At 39.4% G+C, this 25,534-nt stretch overlaps 1 protein-coding gene across 4 annotated transcripts in view; it reads left to right on the top strand.

Annotated features, from left to right (window-relative positions):
- pigk (phosphatidylinositol glycan anchor biosynthesis, class K) overlaps window positions 1-25,534 on the top strand; it is a 146,107-nt gene that overhangs the window by 6,000 nt on the left and 114,573 nt on the right. For 2 of the 4 annotated variants that reach the window (XM_086270560.1, XM_086270559.1), the window contains exons 7-10: window positions 1,263-1,380; window positions 4,215-4,325; window positions 5,855-6,027; window positions 12,183-12,258. In XM_086270560.1, the coding sequence (XP_086126686.1) occupies window positions 1,263-1,380; window positions 4,215-4,325; window positions 5,855-6,027; window positions 12,183-12,258 (478 nt within the window). Of the gene's footprint in view, window positions 1-1,262; window positions 1,381-4,214; window positions 4,326-5,854; window positions 6,028-12,182; window positions 12,259-12,518; window positions 12,817-16,709; window positions 17,263-25,534 lie in introns of those variants that run through there. The other 2 variants (XM_086270563.1, XM_086270561.1) reach the window with 2 other exon arrangements.

The raw sequence follows: 25,534 nt of genomic DNA, 5'->3' as shown, positions 1-25,534 counted from the left end.
TACGCTTTACTGTAGCTGGGTTTCTTCCAGCTAAATCTAGAGGTTTTACTTTTAACTTTGTGAAATTTCACATTTCAACCATTGGGTAAGATTTGTAGAAATATATGGAAAAATAAAATTACAGATTCAGTATTTTGATATATGTTTTAATGTTAAATGCTCCAAACCACTGTAATGAGAGTGCATTATAAACATTGCACTATTTGGCCTGGGCTTCACTTAAGCCAACTTGTACATGTGAAGACTATATTGGACTTGCATTTTCAGTTTAATTAAAGAATTTCAGTAAACTTGATCTCACCCTTAATGTGGTTCTCATTTCCCAGCGTGATGTCAAATTGAATTTGACACCCCTTAGCGAATGAATTAACTAAGGAATCATTTCAGGTGGAAATTTTATGAGTACAACTGGAGTAGAAAAAGAAACAAACTAATTGTTGAACTTAGTAAATAGATCGTATTGTCCCTTGTGGCCTTCATTATCTATTTTAACTTTATACTTTAGACCATGTGATCGTGTTCTATGTGGGATAAGCTAGGGATTACAAAGTGTTAGCACAGCATTCTCTGTATTAGTACTCTTGAAATTACCTTGAACTTGTCATGTTTTCCTAAATTCTTCTAAAAGTAGAGGCTGTTTTGTTCTGTAATTGGGGTTACTATTTAAGCCACTGCTTTGCTTAATTTGTAAATCACGAGATGGTAAATGAGCTTTCACCTTGCTGCTGCGAGTGCCTCTATTGTTGTCCAAACCCATTATCATCCACGGTGAGTGTCTGGGTTACAGTCAGGCTCCAGGCTACTGGATAAAAGCTCAGTGACGCCAGCTTTCATGCTGATGTGATAATTGCAGGGTTGAACTGCTAAATTACAGCCACCGAAGAGACCTCCCTTTATCATCCCCAAACCACCTCGATTAAGTCTACTGGATGTGACAGTCTCTACATGTTTGTCTAAACAGGGGAAAGAAGTTGTAGTGAAATGTAGTGTTTTGTAGGAAAGGAGGATGGAGGGAAGGGAAAGGAAGGGGGTGGTGGTTAAGCTGTGTGCATGGGAGTGTTAGCAGGACTGAATGGAGCTGTTGGTTTTTCTTGGTCACCATGGTAACTGCAATATGAAAGATGGTTAGAAGGTTTGTGTGATATCTGTTTATTGGAACAAATGGATGAGTGTTATGCCAGCTGTGCATTCTCCCATCAGTTTTGTTTGAGAATGTGTATGATCCTCTGTTTGTTCGTGTGTGTGCGTGTGTTTGTCTCCAGGTACAACGAGCTGCTCTTCATCATTGACACCTGTCAAGGCGCCTCCATGTATGAAAGATTTTACTCTCCAAACATCATGGCTTTGGCCAGCAGTCAAGTTGGAGAAGACTCCCTGTCGGTGAGTTATCTTCCCTCACGTGGAAGATGAATTAAAAATCATCCATCAGCTTGTCAGATTCTCTAATAAGCAGTGTGATTTCATAGCACATTGCACTAGCTTGATTTCTGTGTTCATACGCTCTCACCCCCCTGCAACACCAGTCAGTGTTACTTGAAATAGTGTTGCACTTTTGAATTTTTATTCAAATGTCTTCTCTCTTTTAGCATTCAAACTAAGAAAGGTCTGCAAGAAATGTGACATGTTACAAGTTCTTCATCTCACTAATAATTATCAGAAACCTACTAGCTCTGCACTGCACTCAAATACAAGAACAATGCTGCTTCTTTTCCCCCCTCTTCTTCCACATTTTACACAACACTGACCTTTTGCTTGAGACGTATAGCTTAAAGTGCAAATCCCTCCACTGCATAATTTAGTTAGAAAAATCCTGAAAAGTCTTCAAGAGGCAGTGAGGGCAGGAGCTGAGGGGGGGAAACTTGCTCACTCTTTCTCTGCTTTGCACTGTTGATGGACCAATCTAAAACTGTGCTCAGTTGTGCGTTGTGTGTGTGTGTGTGTGTGTGTGTGTGTGTGTGTGTAAGTTACAGAACCACTGTAAAAACACTGAAATGGCCAAATAGGGGATTAGCAGAATATAACATAAACACTTATGAATAATGAGTCTTTTAATATCTAAAAATAAGCATTTTTCAAGGAAAGGGACTGTGATGAGGGGACATTTAAAAATATCAATTTTATGACATTAAATAGTGCCAAACTACATTTTATGTATGACCAACTGTTTTTAATGTTTACACTACTTTTGAAAAATACAATAAATACAAAGTTAAGACCAAACAAACAAACAAACAAAGAAGACCTTATTTATTTGCTGAACAGAACTTATTTACTGACATGGTTTATTGTGGCTATAAATATTTGTTTTTGGACTGTTCTAGAGAGCCTTCTGATTATAAAAGCCTTTTAGCTTCCTTCCCCTGCTCCAACTTTCTTCAGCTTGGCTCTGCTTTTCTAACAAACATATCGTTGCTCTATGGACTGTTTAAAATAGTCTGAGCTTTTTTATTTACAGGATTTGCTTGTACATTCAGCCCCTAATTTAAAAAAAAAAAACGTTGGCCATTTTAATATTGGCACGCACCACTGTAACAACATGTACATCACGGAAGAAGGAAAGCATCGTAAGTCTCCTTTGAGCAAGAATGAGGCAACGTAGGATTTTGAAATTAATACTGTAGGCCTCAACTGTAGGTAGGTATCGCGGCTGATACTAAAGTTCAAATCTCAGTGACGTTGACCGTAGGATTAGAAGCCGTACATCACGTTTTCTGTGAATCTTGTGAAAGCAATAACTCAAGAAGGAGTTCACCTAGGATTTTTAAATGGGCTTTAAAAATCTTAGACGAGTTCAAATCTCAGTCACCTTGACCTTAAGGTCAGAGGTCAAGTTTTCTGAAACTCTTGTGAATGCAAAAACTCAAGAATGGTGTAGGATTTTGAAATTGATATCATAGGTGTATCTACTACGATGCTGACGGGTGGCACTGGCAGGCACTATTATTTTTACATTATCAGCTAATGACTTCAAATTGTCAGCTGTACATAGCTAATACTATGCAAGCTTTCAAAGCAGCTATAATTGCTTTATATCACAGCGTTTTTAAATTTAAAATATCAAATGACTGAACAAAAAATATGAAACTAATATTTAATTTCATGATGAACTGAACCTAAAGATAAAGATGTATTTACAGCCTTGGATTGTGTGAGGGGATATTTACCTGATTCAGTGTTTAGCTTTGTGCTCCACAACGTTATTGATCTGCTTCACTTTTTCTGCTCTTATAGCAGCGTTTTGTCCAAAGCAGCTGCTTCCAGTGGAAAAGCTTAAAACAAACACACTCCTCTACCTGCTCCACACTGAAGAGCATACAGAGTAAGACACTAGTCTGTAAACATATCGGAGAATCAAGAAATATGAGAACCGGATATTTCCCTTAGGAGCCGTTAGAGACCACAGTGGAGCTTAAAAAAGCGTGAATATTGGATTTAAACAGGGGGTGATATGTCAGTGCTGTTTGCATTTTCCATTTTCACACCCCCAGGGGGTTGAAAACTCTTACTTCCTCCGTTATTGGAGATGGATTAATGGATGGATAGACAAAGCACTTAATTAATCCCAAAGAGAAACTGCATTGTTACAGAAATTATCCATCCATTTTCTAAACTACTTTTCCGGTTTGTTTTATTCAGGGTCACAGGGGACTGGAGCCCATCTGAGCTGTCACAGTGCAACAGCAAACACCTCAACCCCCCCAATGTTTTAGTTGTATAACTAACAATTAAATTAAAGGCTAAACTAAATATACTCTAAAATATATAACAAATATAAATAAAGGAGAAAAAAATGTCTGTCTGCAATACAGCAGAAACTGAAACCTCTGTGTACTTTAAGATAATGAATATCACTCATGAAGCTATCCTGCTGCCACAAGTCTCTAATTCATTTCCTTTCACACACTTGTGCTGTGACAATCGTTGTTCAATTTCAATGCCAGGTGACACTTATCAGATTTTGATAATGTACAGATTTGCAACGGAAACTATAACTGACTAACTAAAGAAAAAGTTCCATAAATTGTTACTTGGGATGAATTTTATAATACAAATCTGTGAATGTTGGTGTGGATGTGTATTTTAAAAGACTGTAAGTGTTCATTGTGTAAAAGTGTAGAGGTTTGATTAATGAGCTAGAAGTAAAAATGCCACCACAGCGCTCATTCTAGCAACTATTCTTATCCTTTACATTTTTAAAATCTGTCTCATTCTAGCACCAGCCAGATTTGGCCATAGGAGTCCATTTGATGGATCGTTACACGTTCTACATGCTGGAGTTCCTTGAAGACATCCATCCTGCAAGCAAAACCAACATGAATGATCTGGTGAGCCTGTGTTAGCGTGTGTGTCCAGTATGGTCACAACTTCCTCATACCTGTTTGCAGGAAATCGCAGTTTCCTGAACCACAAAATAAAATTCTTGTTATACTCTTTAAAATACGTTAGGGGTGTTAATGCAAATTTAAGTTTACAGTTGTGCTACTTCTACTTGAGTGACAGAAAGGAAGAGATTTTCTCTGGTGTCTCACATTTTGAACACCATCGTTTTATTTGTTATACATTCATTTGTAGTTACTGCAACAGAACATAACAAAAAAGGTATGCAGATTTTTATTAGATTGACTATTTTGAAAGTCAGCTTTTAAAAGGAAGGATGTGGCAATCAGCACTGCTGATACCTGAAGCAGTGTTTTTCTTGTACTGTCCTCTTCCTCTGTCTGTGGGCCAAAAGAAGTCAGATAAAAGTCACACAGGTCACACTTGAAACAGAATATCTGATACGGTGTTGCAGTCGTTGGCCTTTGACACATCAGGGTGGAAATGGTGAGTACATGTTGCTCTGGTCCATGACTCAGTCTCAGCAGCAACTCCTTTTTCATCTTTTAGCCTCGTGCGGCGATTCAGGCCACAAGGGCCACTCCTCATCTGCGTCACCCGGAGTTATGCTCAAAGCACCTCAGATCGTTACTCTGGCACTCTGTGTGTTTTGACGCATGCTTATTATTTTTTTCTTCCAATTTTTCTGTTTCTGTAGATTCTCTGTTGTGCCTTTTCAGGGAATTAAGGATCAATACTATGGATTTTCTGGATGAGCCCTCTGAGTTTTCGTTCTTGTTTTTTTACCCCCCTGATCCAAGCTGCAAAGTCGTGCCATTTGCTGTACTTTTCAAGTCCTGTCTGGCTGAGGAAATAATGTTGACCTCAGTTATGTGATTTTTATATTCTTTTCAAGCGGAAAACAACACATTGATAAACTCACATAGGATTCATTCACAAGTGGTAACATAACAAGTGTGCTAAAAATTGTAATTGGCAAGGACATGCACAAATGTCAGGCACAGTGCCTCTAATCTGTTTCTCACGGTGTCACACCTCCCAGAGCAACAGCTCAATACTAGCTGCAACTGGAACTTGGAATTGGTGGTGCAAAAAGGAATAAATCTAGTATTGTGTCTTTGTGCAGAGCTGACCTGTACATGCAAGTTATGCTGCTGCTAAAGCTGTCATTGTCATGAGGCGAATATTTATATTTAGAGAGACATTGTTAGTTGTTTTTGTTCTATATAGTTTGAATAAACAGATATCTTCATATACATATCCAGAATCTGCATGCATAGGACACTGGGACACAAAGCTTGGTGGTTTCCATCTGCAGCCTGCTTGTATCCAGAGTGCCATCAACCAATTAGGAATTGTGTTATCTGTTGTCCAGAAAATTGTCGGTTTCCCTCAGCAACTGTCAGTGGACTAGCTGACTGGCTCCCAAATAGAGATCCAACGTGACAGAAACCACTAATTTAGAACAATGTTGAATATTCCTAATGTGAAATCTTTGCTGTCTCTGCCTCCACAGTTCAAAGTGTGTCCAAAGAGTCAGTGTGTGTCCACTCCAGGCCATCGTACTGACCTGTTCCTGAGAGATCCTGGAAGTGTTCTCATCACAGATTTCTTTGGTAGTGTCCGCAAAGTTGAGCTCACCATGGATGCCATCAACTTGACTGACCCCATCAAGCAGATGGAGGAGGAGTAAGTTTAATTTATTTGTTTTTTTGTTAATGGCAAAAGGTATGCATCAATCAAACTAGAATAAAAACAGGATGGCAACCTGCTAGAAACTAAAAATCAGTGGGTGCCTGGTGATTAACTTTGCATTTGGCAAAAAAGTAGCAGAGGTCTAGAATGCAACACACTCAACCTTTTGGTCTATGAGGTTCTGGCTGGGCAATTAATTAAAGTAATCTGTTAAGTAGTATAAGTTAATGTGACTTTGAATATGTAAATGGATACAGATTTGCGATTTCTTTTCAGCTATTTATGGTAGTTAATCACTGTATTATCTGACTGCATCTAATTTCCAACTTATTGCCGTTTTATCACCTTCTTGATGGACCGAGGTTGAGTGGTTGCAGACCTTGTCCCCCCTCTTTGAAACAATCATTTCAAAGGCAATGGCACTGCGAGTTCATTGCATGCAATTGCAATTATTTTGGCACCACTGTTTTCCCAAATGTGACTGTAGCATTAAAGATACTTGTGCAAAAATAAGTTGTTCACAAATTGTTTCCAGCTTTTCAAAATGAACTAAAGGTAACAACAGAAAGGGAGATTAAAGGTAGATATTAAAGGGATATGAAATGAAGTTGAACATGGGCTGGGCTGTACTTTCATGATGACATGAGGGGGGGCGACCCTTATAAAATACTCTCATTTAGGCCAGCCTCACTGCCAGCAGCCAAATTCATTTTGTGTTCAGTTTCCAACTAACCAGCCTTTGATTTCTGTTTAGTACACCTCCCATCAGTGATATTGATTCCTCTGCTAATGATGTGTTGATTGGCCTGTTTCTGGAAGATTAAAGCACTCAGTGGCTGTCACTATGACTACCATGTGGTGGTTTTAAGACCTGATTGTAAAGTTGACCAATGACATGTTTGTCTTGGGTAATGGTGCTGCTCATTTAGAACGCATTTACTGCTTTTATAATCAATAATGACACTGAAAACATTATTTCAGAGAGAAGCGGAGCTCATAATTGGGCATCTTCATTGTCAGCCTTCAGACTTAATCCAGTCTGTCTTCATAAGTGGCAGTGAGTAATGAGCAGTGTTTGCTTTAGATGATCTGTGGCGCTACCCTGTGGTGAATTGCACATATCCAAATTGGTGCATGCTTACATTTTGTGATAAATAGGTTGAGCCACTAGATGGCTGTAGAGAGCTGTCAAACTTTTTCTCTGTGCCTCACGATGTATTGTTTGCTTTATCACCAAGCTCCACTAATGCCATAATAAGCACAATCATCAGGAGTTTTAGGAAGCACACAGCTATTGCAAACAGTTTCCATACACTGATTCTCTAAGCTGCAGGAACAGATGTTTACTGTGTTCAACCTAAAGATGCAATGGGAATTTAACTTTATTAATGATAATACCACCACTCCCCCAACCCTTTGTATTAATTTCATTAACTGGGTTTTAATTGAACCACTGGGAAGTATTAAAGAATCTAATGTGGTTGGCTGCTAATTAGTAATTAGAGGCAATTACAATACTGATTTTAGTCATTGGCTGTTTGTGGCCCCGGGCAAGTTACTCATTGCACACAACTTCCCCTATTACTTTAATATCGATTACAGCCAGCACATTAGTCCTGCTGATCCTCATGCAGCACAGAAACACCAACACAATGTTATTGAGCTAGCTGTTGGCCTAATTCAGTCCTAGAGAGAGACGTTTTATCTCCATTTCTGATGTAAGAACCAGCAATCACCCGATCCATTTGAAGTTTAACAGCACTAAGTTTACTGATTCACCAAAGTGCTTGCAGTGTCTTTGTACTTTGTTGATGTTGGGAAGACTAACAACATTTATTGTCATTTTGTACGCCCTCTCAGGGTGTTTCCTCAGCCACATTCGGACTTGACTGATAATGCGGTGACAGGAAGCTTTCTGTGCTTCTGTTGGGTCTGGACAGCATTGTAGCAGTGGGGAGATTACAATACAAGCATGTGGAAAATAATAGCCATGACCTCATTACTGCAATAATTTAAATTAATGTAGTCATCAGCGTTGGCATTAATAAATAATTATTCATAATTTAACGTGTGAAGATGTTTAAAACCTATTAAGGGGTCTTTGTGAATGGAAGGGTTCAACGTGTTTGCAAGGTTTTACCAGTGTAAAATATTACATGTAATGGAATTAGACTATTCAAAGGCTGATTATCCATAACTGGCCATGAAATAAGAGTTAAAAAAGCAATTTTTGACAGTTTTGCAAAGTCTTAGCACTCGATATGTTCTGGTTTTTTTTCTTTCTTTTTTTTGATTAAATGTTAGAAGGTGTGTGTCAGGAAAGAAAAGGTTTCATTTTAACACAAAAAATATATATTTGCAGGGCTAATGAATTTCAGGAATAGAGAGCCCAGATTTATGCAGAGATGCCTATTTAAAATGCAAAGTGTCTCTCTATACTTGAATCAAAGAAAGATGAGCAAGAGTGCCAAACAATAAGGCAGTTGAGGCTGTAATTATTAGTGTGGTGGTGGTGGGGGGGCATCACAGGTTTGCTCTGGGTTTTATTAACATCACTTACCTCAGTTGATTGATTTTGTTGTTTGAAAAAGAAAAAGCGATTCTTTAGACTGTTTTGCTATTTTTATAGAAGAAAATAAATTTTTATGGGTTTTCACATTTGAAAAGCGAGGAGCTGAAACCAGCTTATCTTTGTACTGTGGTAAGCCCTTTTCACACATGAATTTTGGACAGGTTTGGGAGAAACGGGTCGGGATATTTTCCACAGTTGTCCTTTGTCACGTGTAGCAAACAGCAAACAATAGTCCTCTTCAAATGTGTTTGCACTTCTGAAAATACTCTTTGCAGTTCAGGTGAGGGAGCTATGTGGATAGAGCATGCAGGAGGCACCAGACTATTACCTGCACAATGGTGCAATCGAATATCATGCAGCCTTTGTACAAGGGAGACCAGCTGATGTCCAAACCTGCTGTATCTGATACATGTCTGTGCTGGGCGCATGGTTGAAAACAGTGATGAATGCCTGAAAGAAAAAATAAGCAAAAAAATGTAGTATATTCAGTTAGTGTTGATCTCTAATTGATCTTTATTTACAACCATATTTAAAGTAACCATGCTGCATGCTTTAAGAGTATTAAATCCCATGAATTGGCACTCCCCTGAGAAACCAACCTTCACCCTTTTGCCAGCACTTCTGGATCATCTCAAAAAGCAATCACTAAATCGATGTCAGAAACTGGATCTTTATGAAACCTTTGTCCAGATGTCGTTGCGAAAGTTAGAAAATTGTGTTTCATAAGACCTGAAAATGGGTTGTAGTGAGCTCAGTGTGTTCCCACAGAGAGAAGATCACAGATGTCCTCGGAAACAAGCTGTTATTAAATATAGTGCTGCTTTAATCCACTTTTGTCAGCTTGTTCTGCCTCTCAGACAAGTGGAGGAGGACATTTAGAGAAGATGTGTACATGTGTGCGAGTGTACACATGTGCCTGTCTCATTTTCTAGCTCGCATTCGCCTCTCTCACTCCCATAACCTGTCGTACATTTCTAAACATCAATTTCTTCCTCAGAACAAGCCCTTACATTAAGTGAATGGCACTTGATGGTGAAGACGTTTTAATGGACCCTCTCGATCCGCAACGTTATACATAAGCTTAACACTGTAATGACATTGTGTAGTTCCTCACTCTCAGCCATCGGTGGTTGTTGACCGTAACACGTCCTCCTCTGGGCTACACGAGCTCCCAGAGTAATTACAACTATCAAATTAAGCTGAATTCATATCCCATTGAGTATAAAATATACTTAATGTAATTTGTGACCTGCAGGACTGGATTGTGTCTGCAAAAACTGTTTGAGCTGCTGGCAGAGTAAAAAAAAAAAAAAAAAAAGAAAATTTGTTTAACCTAAAGACTGCAGCTGGAGACGGCATTGATATCAGAACTAGAGAGGGGGGGGATGAATTTAGGCACATCCCTTTTAATAAGCAGAGAGGACTTATAATGCCTCTCCAAAAAGGTCTTTGTGGAAAATAAAGTAGAAAGTAGTTTGAATTGAATTAGAGCTCATTTCTAATGTTGAGGAAAAAAAGGGTGGAAGATCCCAGCGGTGACACATCTGTGCTTTCAGTGACATGTTTCTTGTGGCAGAGAAGCTTGGCACGCACCGAAGGCTCAGCAGGAAGTTGGTTCCCTGCTTACCAGTCCATACGCTTTACTACTATCTGTTTTGTGTGAACACCTTCTTCTCTTCATCACACGCGAGAAGAGACTGTGTGTCTGTGTCAGTGTGACATGAAATGGCCAGAGAGAAAAATGATGGGTAAAAGTAACTTTGAGTGAAGAAAGACACAAATAGAAGAACAGGTTTCAATCATCAAGTGGCTGGAGGTGTGTCATGATGGCTCACAGGGGAGATGTGGCTCACTTTGTCTGACCTAAATTTTGCTGAAAGACGGTCAGTCCTGAACCTCCACTTGACGGTAAACCTTAGCTCTGACCCCCGTTTGACTTTGTGTCAGAATTTTTTATTTTAGGCTTGTTTGTAACTTTCAAGGTTGCTGTCATCCGGACATCGGTGACTGTCAGGTTGATGTACCTCATGGATTTATTCAGACAAACCCCCTAACAGAGCTACTTTACAGGTGCATTTTGTGTCATATGTACATTTAAATAAATGACTGTGTGTTTATGGTGTATGGTGCTGTAGCTTGTGAGGGCGCTGCCTTTGCCCTTTAAACACAGTTTGATCAACTGCTCTTCATGTTGTTGGACTAAAATAATTTTATTGTGACTGTAGAAACATTGTGGCCATTCTCGACTTATCCTCTTGCAGATATCTAGTGATTTGTGACATTTGCAAAGGTATGGGCTTAAACGTTTGTCCTTCAGAGCAACCTGATTTAGGCTGATTCTTTCAGAATGATGGATACCTTATTCTGAAATACTAAAGGCGTGTCTGGTGGTTTTTTTTAAATTGACCACTGAGAAGTGAAGACAAAGCTGAATAAAGTAAACCGGAACAGTATGTCGATGTCATGTAGAGTCAGCCAAGAGCTGATGAAATGCTCTTTTTAATAATAATGGATTGGATTTATATAGCGCTTTTCAAGGCACCCAAAGCGCTTTACAATACCACTATTCATTCACTCTCACATTCACACACTGGTGGAGGCAGCTACGGTTGTAGCCACAGCTGCCCTGGGGCAGACTGACAGAAGCGAGGCTGCCATATCGCGCCATCGGCCCCTCTGGCCAACACCAGTAGGCGGTAGGGTAAAGTGTCTTGCCCAAGGACACAACGACCAGGACAGAGAGCCCGGGGATCGAACCGGCGACCTTCCGGTTACAGATACGCTTCCCAACCCCCTGAGCCACAGTCGCCCTATGCTATTATTTCCAAATTTTAATTTTCCACAGTTTGTAAACTCACTAAATTTTATAATACGACACAAATTTAAACAAAGAAGAACAGACTTAGCACTAGTGGGTATATATAAAATCTGTAAAATGAGAACCCAAAAGAAGCTAGTTTCCGTAGAGCAAAAACAACAAACACCAGCTGACAACAAATATGAAAGCGATCCATATGAGTGTTGAAGCTGAATGTGCAGCTGCCTCTGACTTCATTGATTTCTGCATCGATGTTCACTGGGGTTTTAGAAGAATTAGTGCAGAGTGCATTGCGAATGTACAGGGGGCTCAGGAGTTTGAAGCCCTTCTAACACTTCTTCTTCAGTGAAAATGTGGAGAGTGGACTACTCGGAGTATAGATTTTTGTTGGTGAGTGACTCAATGAATTATACCGTGATGGGTAGTGATATGCAGGCAATCTCTTCCAATCACATCCTCTACTTTAAAGATGATTTTGACACTCATCTGATGTTCCAGGATAACTTTCATTAATTTATCTAGAAGGAGAAAAAGGGGAGGTCATTTGCATCAAAATGCATACAACTGACTGTCGGAGACACACACACCTGAGCTGCACACAGACTGCCAACGGAAACACTGAGTCTGTTACTCTTCCTGACAGCTTTTCTTCATTACTGAATGATGGTGTTCCACGTAACAAAAGCCAAATGTATGAGTGCTATTTGCTTTCTTGAGTAAATGCTCAAAGCGTGCTGTTTTGTGTGTTTTGTTTTTCAGTCCTGTAAATGGAGAGGAGCAAAAAGAGGTGTACTCGTACGCGGACCAGCTGCCAGTGTCTGAGATCATCCATCAGGTAAGACACCGATACTAAACCGCACGAGGAAGCCCATGTCGCTACAAATGAGGTGTTTGTCAAATACCTTTCATGTAAGTTTTCATGCTGGTCAACTTTTATGTGTCTTTTATGTGTTTGCGTATGCAGAGCTGCTTCTTCTTTTCTTCCCTGGCTCTTGTGTTTTGCTTCTTTTGTTGTTGTTGTTATTTTCAAGTGTGTCCATGCTCCTCCTTAATTTGGACACAGAACAGAAAGTTATGTGCAACATCCACCAACAGATGTCTTTGTGCCGTTTCCATGGTGACATCTCTAAGTGTGAAATGCAACTGCCTCCCGGTCTCGGTGCGGAGGGGCCACCATGAAATCCAGCAGAAAGGATAGGCAGGATTGTGGATTGTGCATTCACCTCATTCCCAAATGAATTGTGACTTTCACTCGGGTCGACCTTCACAAATGAACAGCTCTTCCTCCTCAATCCAGCTTTAGAATGCGCGCTGTGCATTCAGAATAGCCCGACTCTAGTCTTGTATTACTCTCGTAAGATTTTTCCATTATGAGACTATTAAAAATACAATTTCTGTATTTCTACTTCAACTTATGCCTCACAAAAGTAAAGAATCCACATTAATCTTTGCCTCGAGCAAGAGTAGACATTATTGGTGATTACATTTGGGGTTCAGCCTTGCGAGCTGCCCGCCTTTTTAAAATACAGAGAGTGGACACGTTAATATCGACGTGTACACGGTGCATTTGCAGGGCAAGACCAGATTTGATTGAACTTTGGAAACCTAAAAAGTCACTTTGTATGCACTCTGAATGTGGAGTGTGCTGCTTAGTTTTTCTTTGCGTGGTTTAATTAGTTCCTGCACATGTAAATGCGATGTATGATGATCAGATGAAATGTGGTGAACGGAGCATCTAGTTAGTTTTGCTTTTACTGACATGTTTTTTTTAGCTTTGCATAGCGCTCATCTAACATAGCATTATTCAGGTGCAATACTGCATATTGTCTGAACATTGCATGCCGTCAAAGTCATTTTACATTGTGGGCCACATACAGCACACTTTGATCTTCAGTGGGCCGACACAGTGAAACTTTCCTGTCTGTCAGTCTTAATTTGAACTTAATTTGTGAGATAGCTCAATATAAGTGCAAGTTAAACAGTATGTCTCAGTTTTTCTACATGACAAAAAAATCCTGCTGTAGTGAATGAAAGAAATCTGTCTGCATGACTCTTTGTGCTTAAGTAGATAGTGGGGAAAAACAGGAACGTTTCTTTTATGACTTAATTAATGTATTTAAGAATGGATGCCTTCCTTCACATTTTCAAAAGTCGTCCAATGAGCCGGATTGTAGTCGTTGCTGGGCGTATTCTGGCCTCTGAGCCTTATGTTTGACACCCCTGTTCAAACAGACACATTGAAGCTTTGCCTAATCTAATTAGTGAAAATAATTGGCCAGATGATAGCTGAAGGATAAATTGTATTAAGCCACAACATTTTCTTGGTTCTTTTTTTTTAGTCTTTTTTGTTTCTTATTCTTTGTTCTTCAAACAGTTTTAGCCAATGTTTATATTTGTCGAAATGCTAAATGGTCTGTTTGGATTTAACCAAACTTTATGACTGTTTTTTTTTTTTTTTTAAAGTAAAGTTTATTTAACATCTCTACAGACTGATTAGCTCTGGCATTCCAGCATGAAGGAATTAAACTGAAGTAAACTACTAGACATATTTTAAACTCAATGAAGCTGGTCATATTTACAGTGAGCATCTAGGTTCATATAATTGTGGGCCAACATCATATATTGGTAAAATTAACTTATGATTAAAACAAATTTTTCCCAAGGCAAGCCACAGTAAGCTGTCTGCATTTTAATAGACTGGTGAAAGCCCTGTGCAACCTTTCTTTGGATTAGTTAAATGTTAACCAGCCATCCACAGTGGAAAAACCCACAGATAATTAGCACCATAATCCCCTTTTTTTTTTTTTTTTTTTTTTTTTTTTGTAGATTCAGCTCATTCATCTGGGATAAGGTTGTTATTCCAGATTCAGCCATGAAAATGGATCAAGCAGAAATGTAGACTGTTGGGACCAAAAAACGAGTTGACATATGACAGTTGACGCTGATACATGATACAGGTGATGAACACCTGACAACGTCCAGGCAAAAAGACAGCATATCAAAAAATATTTCTACCTTCTCCATTGAGTGACAGCTTCCACAATGTGGAGCTCTAATGTAAAAAAAAAACAGAAAGGCAAACAGAAAATCAGACTGTGCTTTTGTTGAGGCTCAAAGAGTGATCCAAAGTCATTTTGTTCTGCTGACATCATGCAGCGTGAAAGATGGCAAGCTGATCAGACACCGTGAACACTTCATCAGACAAAGATTTTTTTTTTTAGTCTGAGTAATATTACACTATAACTAGGTTCTCTTGCTTCAGAATATATTGAAGCATTTAGGACATAATAGTCAGAAAAGTCCCACAGGAGCTGATGAAAAGAAAATAGAGCTAAAAGAAGAATGAATAATGAACTTGGATTGAAGAGGAGGGCAGTCATAACTCCAAATTATTGTTCATTTTGCTCAGTGTCTGCTACAACAACCTTATTTTATTAACAATATTTCAGTTCGATTGAGTAGTAGCAAGCTAAAATATGTTCATTTAATAAATGAAATGGTGCACCACAAACAGTTTTATTGTTTTATGTTAATAAAAAGCCTTTTTGTCTACATAATAGATGCTTCCTAAAGTCTATGTTAGCAGTGTCCCTCCAGTGCGTATTCTGCACTTAATGGATTCACCTTGTCGTTTTAATATCTGTTTATAATAAGCATTGAAGACTTAGTTCTTCCTTACAGTAAGTCTTAGTCATAGGCATGCTGTCTAAACTTAATGGGATGTCATCTTGCAAAGCCTTCGAGAGATCATGGATTAAAGTGAAAATAAAATTGGACTATTTAATACAACAGTTTTTCTGCTGAGCAAAATGTGACAGTTGAGCAATTGTTTCTCTCACTTGAGAGAAGTCGTAGGTTGAAATACTAAGGATTTGAAAGTACAGCCCTCCTCCTGCAGCTCATGCATCTCTTTCTTAATGAGTACGGCTGTTTATGATTGACAAGCCACTGCCAGAAAGCCAGCGCAGGAGTTAGTCTTTTTTTAATAGCTAATCATTAAAAGCCATTCAAAATGAAATCAGCAGCTTACTCTCACAGAGAAAAATAACAACAATCTCTAAAACCAACCTGAGGCTAATGCTATCATGCAATTTTGTCAGTCTTGTAAGCACTTTATGATATTGACATTTTTTTCCGTTTATTCTCATCTACTTTTTTAGTTCCTTTTGTGATAGATTACTTTTTAATGTGAACTTTAAAGTTTGTGCAGTTATTCTCTGTGTAAATATCAACTTTTCCTGCAGGATTTCTCATACTCAGTCAGGATTTATACCATCAGAGTGAAATGCCTGGACACAGAAAACACATTTTCTAGACTAGATTGTCTTAGGTTTGAGGATAAGGACTAGAGGAGGGGAAGAATTTTTTGTCAGACCACTGATATCAAATGAATGATTGTTATGGATTTTGCCTAATGATGCCAAAAAATTATTATACCAGATTACTACTACAGTAAATTACCTTGGCTTTCAAGGTGATTTGAGATGCTTAACCAAGTGTCCAAATGGGCTTTGGGATTTTGAACCAAAGCCTGGATTGAAGCAGCTGTTTTTGAGGGGTCTGAAGAACAGTGGTCTGCACTTCTGTTAAAAGGGGTACAATGATCACTTTGAGTCATTTGTAAAGGATAAACATTTGAAATGCTTCTGATTCAGGCTTCAATGGCCACAGTAGAGCTGCTGTCGCTGTCGTTTGCTTTGATTCGTTCTTTTTTTTGTCTCCCTCATGTAACAGACACTAAACTATTGGTGTTGATAGCAGAGGTCAAATCCAGCTGAACCGAGTAAATGGCAAAATATAAAAGAAAATCTTTGGGTCCTGCTGCTGGAAACATCACTGGCTGACACTGACTTTAGTCTGAACAAAGAAGTCACAGTTAGTTGGGCGAAATGAATGTAGCTGACCAAAGGCCTGAGTCCTGTCAGTTGCTTATTGAGTGTCATGATTGGAAACAGGAGGGGGTCTCCACAGCCAGCGGCACTTTAGGAAATTAGCTGAAGACTGCCCCAGATAAATGGCAAAAACTGGTCTCTTAGAGATCAGCTGCCTTCTCATATAAGAGTAGTTTATTAATTAAGGGATTTTTTTTTAGTAATAATCTCACTATTCAAAATAAAGGCAAACTAACAAAACAGTGGCTTATAGAGATGCTCTCCTTTAAAGCGCTGCTGTCTGCTACTTGATTTCATTTCTTGGTGCACTCTATTTTGGCTCCCTCCGGCTTCTCTTTATATGTGTGTGTGTTTTTGTTTTTTCCCCTCTCCCTCTTATATTTGCACCCAATAGACAAACACACTCGTCAACCCAGTGACCCCTGACAGAGATTTTGATTATAAGCCTGCACTCCTGCTGGATTGAAGATGGGAGTCCTGGCAGACTGAGTCATCTATCTGCCCGTCTCCAAAGTCCATCTGTACTGCAACAGAATGACCAGCGTCCATCAAGCCCATTGACAGTTCTCTTCTTGTTGATTAGCTGTCAAATAGTGTTCAGTACTCTCAGATATCTTATTGTTGTTGTTTTTTTTTCCATTTCCTATTAGACCAGACCATGGCTTGTAAATAGAAAAGTCATCAAAGTGACTAGATATATGGCTGGGCTGTATGGTGTGTAGACAAGCTTCTCTCATTGCGATTGTGGATGTGTGGATGTTAGGAGATGATTAATGCCCTGTCACTGTTGGCAGTTGTCTCACTAGTGCTTTCAGGGTTAGTCCCCTTGTCCTGACACCTTCTCTTTCCAAATTCACACATCTCATCCGATTGTCATTGCCAAATCACTGTGGGTTCATTTCTGGAAATAACTAGAAGGAACTCTTCTTCCCCCCTCCCTTCCTCTCATGTGTGTTGTACTTCTTTTCGCTTCCCTCGCTGCTGTGAGTCCTGGTCTCTGGCGTCAAATTGTTATTTGTTCTTTTGCCAGCTTGACGCCACCCCATATGGCTCTAGAGAATTGAAAATGGAAACAGTGAAAATTAATGCTTCGCCTGCTTCCTAACCCTCTCCCAACCCTCCTACAGTATCCTCTTTGCAGCAGCAACTCTTTTCAGAGCTGAATGTTAGGATTGTATGGATCACAGGAACGGCTCACTGTGTCAGTCTCTGTTTAATCAAATATCAACTGGAATTTTCTTTGCTCAGTAATTATGAATAATATCCTCTAAAAAAAGAGAGAGACAAAACAAATCCTGCTTTATGAGAGACTAATGCACCCACTACTATTACTGTTTCAGTACTTGCGTAAGGCTTAAATGTCACAACAATACAGTGGAGTGTCCTGGCAGTGCACAGCAGCTGCTGTTCCTTCATTTGGCTTTGCACAACATAAAATTTGCTGCAGTTTTGACCTTGGAGTGCTAGTGTTTGGCAGGGTGTTTCGGAACTCCCTCAGTGACCATTAGCATCCTGCAAGCCCATGTTAATTAGCTCCGATCAATCAGATGGGTAGCTCTTAATTGATTGTACGGGCGAACTGAACACACAACACAATGTGTATGTAATGGTAACATGCTGCTTGAGTGTTGGTTCCTGTCCTTGGCAGTGAGATGTGAATGGTTTTGTCAGTGAAGGTCAGTGAACACTGGCTACTTAACTGCTTCCCTCTGACCTTCCTATTTCTAGTAGTTTTATCCTCTGCCTCCCACCTGAGTTTCCTTTTTCTATTTCGTTTTTACTTTGGGGTAAAAGGGCACAGATACAAAACTCTTATGCACATCTAATGACAGACTATAGCAGACATTTCCCACTTTATAAAGCTGCTATACAACCAAAGTTTCTATCAGTAATTTAGGGTATTGGTTAATTGACATAAAAGTAATACCTTAATCAAATAACTTACATTAACAGTTAAGTGTAACATTTCCAAACGTGAACTAATTTCACCCTCTCCTAATTTAATGTTAACATTTTTAATTTGGATTCCTCGCTCCATAAGATGCGTTGCTTCTGATTTTTAGTCCAGTTGTGTAACTTGCCGCACCTCAGCCTTTTCTCCAAGTTTACGTTCCTTAAGAATAGCTTCTTGACAGCCACCCTTCCACTGAGACCATTTCTGATGAAGATTCAGTGAATGGATCAACTGAAGTACCAGATGCATCTCTCAGGTCCCGAGTCAGGTCTTTGATGGACTTTTTCCCCCCTCTATTTCTCTGCTGTAGATTTTGTTTTTTTTACTCTACTTGTCCACTTTCCTCAGATTTTTAAGGACACACTTCACACCATGCTGAGATATATCAGTAATCCACTGAGAATCACCTGAGAATATCAAACTTTGTTATCAGATAAAGAAATGGGAACTAGTTATCCATTTGAAAGGCTGCTTAGTAACAAAGTGCCTAAATATACAATTTAAAGCACATTTTTAAAGACAAAACACTGGTTCATCCCTTGTGTTAGGTACTTCTTTATGCTTTAGTTTCTAAGTCAGTGTTAAGTGGTTTGACACTAATCTATAAGATTTGTTAATCACAATGACTGAACTAAAAATGAGTGAAAAAGCGTCCAGTGTCCAAAACAAATAGAAAAGCTTGGAGAACTTTTGCACTTTTTAAAGAATGATAAGAATATCTGGCTTCTTGGAAGCAACATATGAAAACAAGAAGTAGCTCAAGACTTTTTAAGAGCACAGTATATGTAAGTCAGCTGATATAAAGCTATTTATTCGGTCTTTGGGAGGTTTGTATTTGTTATTGTTCTTAACAAGTGCATCTTTTTTTCCTCTTATCCTTATAGTCTCCATTATATACTTTGTTACAACAGAGGTAACAAATGTAAAATGTTTCGCTAAGTACACTTACTAGACACAGGAGTAAAACAAAAATGTAAAGTATGCTTAAAGGATTACTTTATGTAAAAGTAACATTCGGCTAGTTGTTTGATTATTTTGTAAAATCTCCCCCACATTATTGTTTAATATTAAGTTAAATAATCATTAGTTATTTGCAGCAAAATGGTGTGGTGGTCTTTTCTCCTCTTCTTATATCTTTAATATTCCCTTCACCACCTTCTTCGTATATGCTTCTCTCTGCCAGCTGTGCTGATGTGGCTTCCTGTCACAGTCACTCCATCTCCCTTTGGTCTTCTTCACCCCAGGGACTACGTCTTAAGACGCACATGCACACCCACAAACAAATACAGTCACGCACACCTTTGCCTACAGCTGTCACAGAGGTCAACTGCCCCCTGACAGTCACACACTCCCATTCATCTCTTGAACATATCCAGCCACGCTCTGCCTCATCCGCCAGACTCATTGTCTTTCTGTCAGCCTTTTTGTGTCCTCCCCTGAGAGACTCCCAACTATTTTTGTCAAGTAATTCAGATTTACCTCTGATAGAGAATGCAAACAGAAAAACCTCACAGAATCTATGTGTTCATATATATAAATTGACTGTTGATGTGTTTCTAAATCAGTGACCTTGCCACGGCATTTCAAACGGGCACAGCAGTATTTGCGTGATTGTGTCAGCATCTCAGTGGGAGAGATCACTGTTGTTGCAGCTCAGTGTTCATTTGACAGGAAAAAATGGAGGGAGATGACTCAAGCATGCTGGAAAATTTAATTTGAATTTGGGGGGACGCCTCTGTTTCAACTGAACTGGAACAGACAGGTCAAATTTGACCGGTCTTTTGAAACAGTGAGGATTCAGCTTGCAGTGTCAGTGACAAATCAGAGCCTGTACCATGACTGCATAATTCTTTTTATAGTTATTTTGGAGAGATTTGGGTTAGAGGTCTGTTAACATGGCCAGTATTGTGCAGACGTTAGCCCTGGTGCCCAAGAAGGTTCCCCCTGCTAGAGCCTTTCTGTGTGGAAGTCTTTGCACGTAGGATTGATTGATTGATTGATTGATTGGTAATTTATTTCACATTTAGGTGCGAGAGTGAACTGTTGTCTGTCTCATTGACACCCTAGTAAGGATGTATTCAGCTGGCATAGGCTCCAACCTCCCACTGTGTAAACCATGACTGGATGTCGAATTCTGGATACACATTTAAGATGATGAATGGATGGTCTGTTAATGCTGGTAATATAAGACGTTGTTAATATATATATCTGACTAATCTGATCGTTTTAGTCTCATAATAATAGAAGTTAGAGTTTGAAGTGTATAAATACTTAGGATTAGATTAGAGGTGTTGACCAGTAGCTCTCATTCTATGTTTATATCTACACATAGTATTGCAGATGCACTCTGTGTACAACCACTGTAGCCACAGAATATGTACAGGTAAGGTAAAGTGCACTTGAACCAAAAACATGCCTTAATCTGGGGTTCTGCACAAATCCAAGCTATTGTCACCCGTGTAGGCAGATGAATTGTATACTCTAGTCATGGATTTATTTCAAATGACTAAAAATAATTTAAGAGATAAAAAAGGTGTTTGTTTTTTTTATTTGACACTTTTACACTAAAAATCTGTGTTTCTCAGTTTCATTAGCACTCGGTGGATATAGCTTGAGCATATTTGATGGACAGTTGTTTAGTAACATGAAAAAAAACACACACCCACAGCTGGCCTCAGAATCTGACTCATTCAGTAAATCTCTCTCATTTAAAATAAATGAAAGTGATCTGACTTTGTCAGTAAATAGTGTTGATAAGAAAGTAAGAAAGTCTTCAAGGCCTTTAACTCCGGGCTATTTTTGGATGAAACACCCACTGCGATGCCTGTTATGTCTGATGTCAGACAAACAAGAACAAAATCAGTCATCTGAGAAGCTTCCTTAAGTTTAGTCAGTATCTCAAAAAAAGCATGATTCAGATGCTGAAAACATGTCTCTTTTCAGCTTCATTTTCTTCTCTGCTCACTTTAATTTATTCATAGGACTAGATGTTACAATCCTTGTCAGTGAAACGCAGCACTTGCCCTGAGTGGGTTAGAGAAGCCTTCTAGGTGGGGTGAGTTTGCTGCTTATCATATGGTGATGTTTCCACCATTGCAGCACACCAGTTGTGTACGCCGCCGAGGCAGTCGGATCAGTCTGATCAGACTGGACAGTATGTTGCTTTGTGCCCACTGGTCATTTGGATGCCCACACCACCGCCTTTGGCTCCTTCCATAGTGGCTGCTTTTTCCATCAACATTGGAAAGCTCTTTGACCAACCATCTAAGCCCTCGGTTACCCACCTCATTCAGTGGCCTTCGATGGTTAAGAAGCCCATGCAGCCCACCTCCACAGGATGTAACCTCACTTTCCAGCTCCGGCCTTCTGCCTCATCTGCTGTGGTTGCATATGGCGGTTTATTCCTTACATATGCCCCTTCGATGGCACACGAAAGGATGTTTCTCTTGAAGTGCTGAACGCTAGTGGATACAGTATGTACTGTATGTAGGAAAAGTACTGGCTGTGGGAGATGGACGTTCTACAGAAGCACCTAACATTATACCTATGTTCATGTAAACGCACTTGGTGTGACTGATGCCTCCTTTAAAAAATCTTTTATTATCATGTTTGTTTTTGATGTTAAAATTAATATTCGCTGTTTATTCAGGAGAATAATCTAAGCAGAGAACACCAGATTTTTCTCCACCCCAGCTAACTCTCCAGCTCATTTGAAGGGAATACCGCCTCGTTCCCAAACCCACCTTGCTTCCAAAACTAGCGTGTGGTTAAAGTGAATACAATCGGAATATTCTGGCCAGTGTGTGCTGTACAAATGATGCTTCAAAAGGGAAGGTCTTTACCTTGGACCTCCAGCCTTGATCTGTCCACAAATACCCTAAAGCTTAGTCGTGCGCTTCAAACGCCTCTGCTTTAGCATTCTGGATGGCAGTGGCGCTCTATTGATTTGACTTGATTGAGCTGTTAAATAAATTTTGGCTCAGACGTAATCCAATTTTTACTGCTGTCCTCGGTCTTTCTACATAAGAAATTGGCAGCGTTGTCACGTAACCTGGACTTTCTATTGAAACGACAGCCTTGAGAAGATGTACACTGCAATGAGGCACGAGAACGCAGTCACACACGTTTCCTGAAATTAGGTTTTCGCCTCACTTACCAAAAGCTTTTAAACTAATAAGAAGAATAAAAAGAGTCGTTTTCACCAGGCAAAGCAATTAACATTCGTTATTCTAAGAAACACGTAATAATGCATGAATAGAATCAGGTGTTTTGCATGTGCGAGTGTGTCTATGGATCACTGTAATAATCACTGGGTCAATTTCATCATCATCACCCTGTCTTCACAAAATGAGATAAGCCTACTTTATATAACAGGAGCATTAAGTTGGCCATTGAAAAGACTGAGATGGGGCCATTGTTTAGCTTTGATTTAATTGGCTGATGGACAAAGTGTAGAGTAATTAGCAAGCAAAAAAACTCACCCAAATCTTAATGTAACAGAGTTATTTTAAATCATACAATTTCAGCCAGTGTTTGAGGTTTTAGATGCCAAAGACAGCATTTGGTGCTTGGCAGGTGGTTCTTTCAGATACTGCATATATTCAACAAACGGTACAGAACTCTTTCCTATCCTCTAATATACCCATACACATAAATACATCAGAGGATTCCACTCTTCTTATGCCAAATCAGCAGTCCTCACTGCTTATATGAAGGGAAATTCAGCAGAATATAACATTGCCTACTTGAGTGTATTTTCAAAGCAACTTAAGACTTTCAAAACGGAAACGCTGCCAGTCAGTCAACAGGATTTGATGAAATAAATATTCTATCTGCATCATCATTAACTCATTACACTGTATACTCTGATTTTATAATAGTACCCAGTGATCCCAAACAGTTTTTCTAGATCTTTAGAGCCCTTTAGTTAATACAGATATTAGATTTGTTTTATACTATCTGAAATTATTAAAATATTCAATTGTAAGTTTGAGTAAATTACTATTTAAACATTACAAATATGTGCCATTTCTCTAACTAGTTTAGTACATGCAACCACAATCATAAGGACTGCTGGACTGAGGTGGTGGGAGTGCATCTAGAGCCAAGACGCAAAAAAAGGGGGGGATAAATCTGTTGAATATGTCTGATATCGAGCCACTTCTGAACCAGAGGCAACTTCAGAAGCGTCTTAGGTTGGCTAAGGAGAAAAAGAACTGGACTGTTGTTCAGATGAAAGTAAATTTAGCATTTCATTTGGAAATCAAGGTCCTGGACTCTGGAGGAAGAGTGGAAAGGCTAGGTGTTTGAAGTCCAGTGTGAAGTTTCTGTGATAATTTGGGGCACCATGTCATCTGCTGGTGTTGGTGGTGGCCGATCCTCTGTGTTTTATCAAGTCCAAAGTGAACACAGCCATCTACCAGGAGATTTTAGAGTGCTTCGTGCTCTGAATTGTTGCCAAACTTTATGGAGTTGGCGATTTCCTCTACCAGCAGGGCTGAGCACCTGCCAACAGTGCCAAAACTAGTACTAAATGGTTTGCTGACCATGCTATTACTGTGTTTGGTGGGATAACCACCTTGCCTGACCCGATTTGTCAAGAGGAAAACGAGAAAGACGCAAAAATAGAGATGAAGGCTACCATCAAAGCAACCCAGGCTTCAATAACACCTCAGCAGTGCCACAACCTGATCGTCATAATTCACACTAAATGAGCCCCAACACAAAGTGTTGAGTATACAAAGTATACTTGAGTATACTTTTCAGATTGTGGACATTGTAAATCCTTTTTTATTTATCTGCAGGAATAAATAAACAAGTAAACAAACTAAAATAAAATAAACAAAGTCTTTAAATATTTCACTTGGAATATATCAGTTTACCTCATGTGAAATAAATTACAGAATATCTCTGACCACAGCCATCTTTAAACTTCAGTCTTCATTTTAGTCTCAACTACACAGCTATAAAGTTCCATTACTATCTTGCAGATGTTGCTTTATCACAAAAACTGCCAGACGTAAATATGTGCTAAAAGAACTTAAAAAAGTAGGTGCCTCCAGGACCACATTTGCATGATGATGCGCGCACGCGCGCGCGCACACACACACACACACACACACACACACACACACACACACACACACACACACACACACACACACACACACACACACACACACACACACACACACACACACACACAGACAGGCTGACTCAGAAGATGAAAACAATACCAGCTACACTATTGCAGCTGGTAAAAATATCTGATGAAAGAGTAAGCAAAAAAAAAAAAAGAGGACAGATATGAGCAGACATTACATGCCACATCTCACTGAGTGCTAAATCTCCACTGTTCTTTGGGTTGTTGGTATATTCATGAGAAAAATAGCCAGGCTTGCCAGATGCGTCACTACTTTGTGCATGTAAACTTTTACTGAAAATACAATTAGAAAAACAATTGCATGGATGAGAGTGACTCAGCATGAATCACTCTGTAAATACATAAGATCAAAACAATATGCAGAAATATCAGCAAATCCTGTGTGAGGATTATAGATTGCTTATAGGTTTCACTTGATTTACAGGGTCTGTTGTAGTTAACTTTAAAACTTGTCTTTTGCCTGTACGCTGGCTGTGAGGTTGTGGGTAATAATGACTTTGGACTAGGCTTTCACCCCAGTGTCTAATCCCCTAGGGCCTGTCAGTCTGCTGTCAGCTCGGCTCTGGCTTCTACTGCAGTATGTGCAAGTGGGTGTGTGTGCCAAGCCAATATTGATGTGTATCAGAAGGAGTAGATGTACTGGATACTGGAGTAGTACTGAGGAAAGCTGCACAGACACAGATCTCCTAAGCACTTTCGGAGCTGCTTTATAGTACTATATGTCGTTCTACTGTTGTGTGTGCAGCTTGTGGCTCAGTCGGACTTTGAGCACTCTGCTGCGTGTTCATCCGCTTTGCCAACTTTTCAGGTTTTGGCTTTAGGGAATGCCTTGTCTGACTGGTGATTTCCCGACTGGATAATGACAGCTTGTATAGGGAGGGATAACAGAAATCTCTTAAGTGCATCCTTGCAGCCCATCTATAGCTTTGTCGCCAGCAGTGGAGTTAGGAAGATTTTTTAGAGGTTAAATCTCATCTCCCTGCAGAATATTGCAGCCGCATTAGCATATAAATGTGCTCCTTGTGAGATGCATGTTTAATACGAGCGAAATTTAAAAGTATAATCATACACAAAGTGATGATGTGGCAGTGAATGGGACAAA

This window comes from Aulonocara sp. 'chitande type north' Nkhata Bay, linkage group LG18 (genome assembly GCF_057382095.1).
Source record: "Aulonocara sp. 'chitande type north' Nkhata Bay isolate Kocher_YH1m ecotype deep benthic linkage group LG18, A_spYH_male_GT1.1, whole genome shotgun sequence".
NCBI lineage: Eukaryota > Metazoa > Chordata > Actinopteri > Cichliformes > Cichlidae > Aulonocara > Aulonocara sp. 'chitande type north' Nkhata Bay.
Note: the sequence above shows the minus strand (reverse complement) of the source record. Positions and strands in the feature narration are given on the sequence as shown.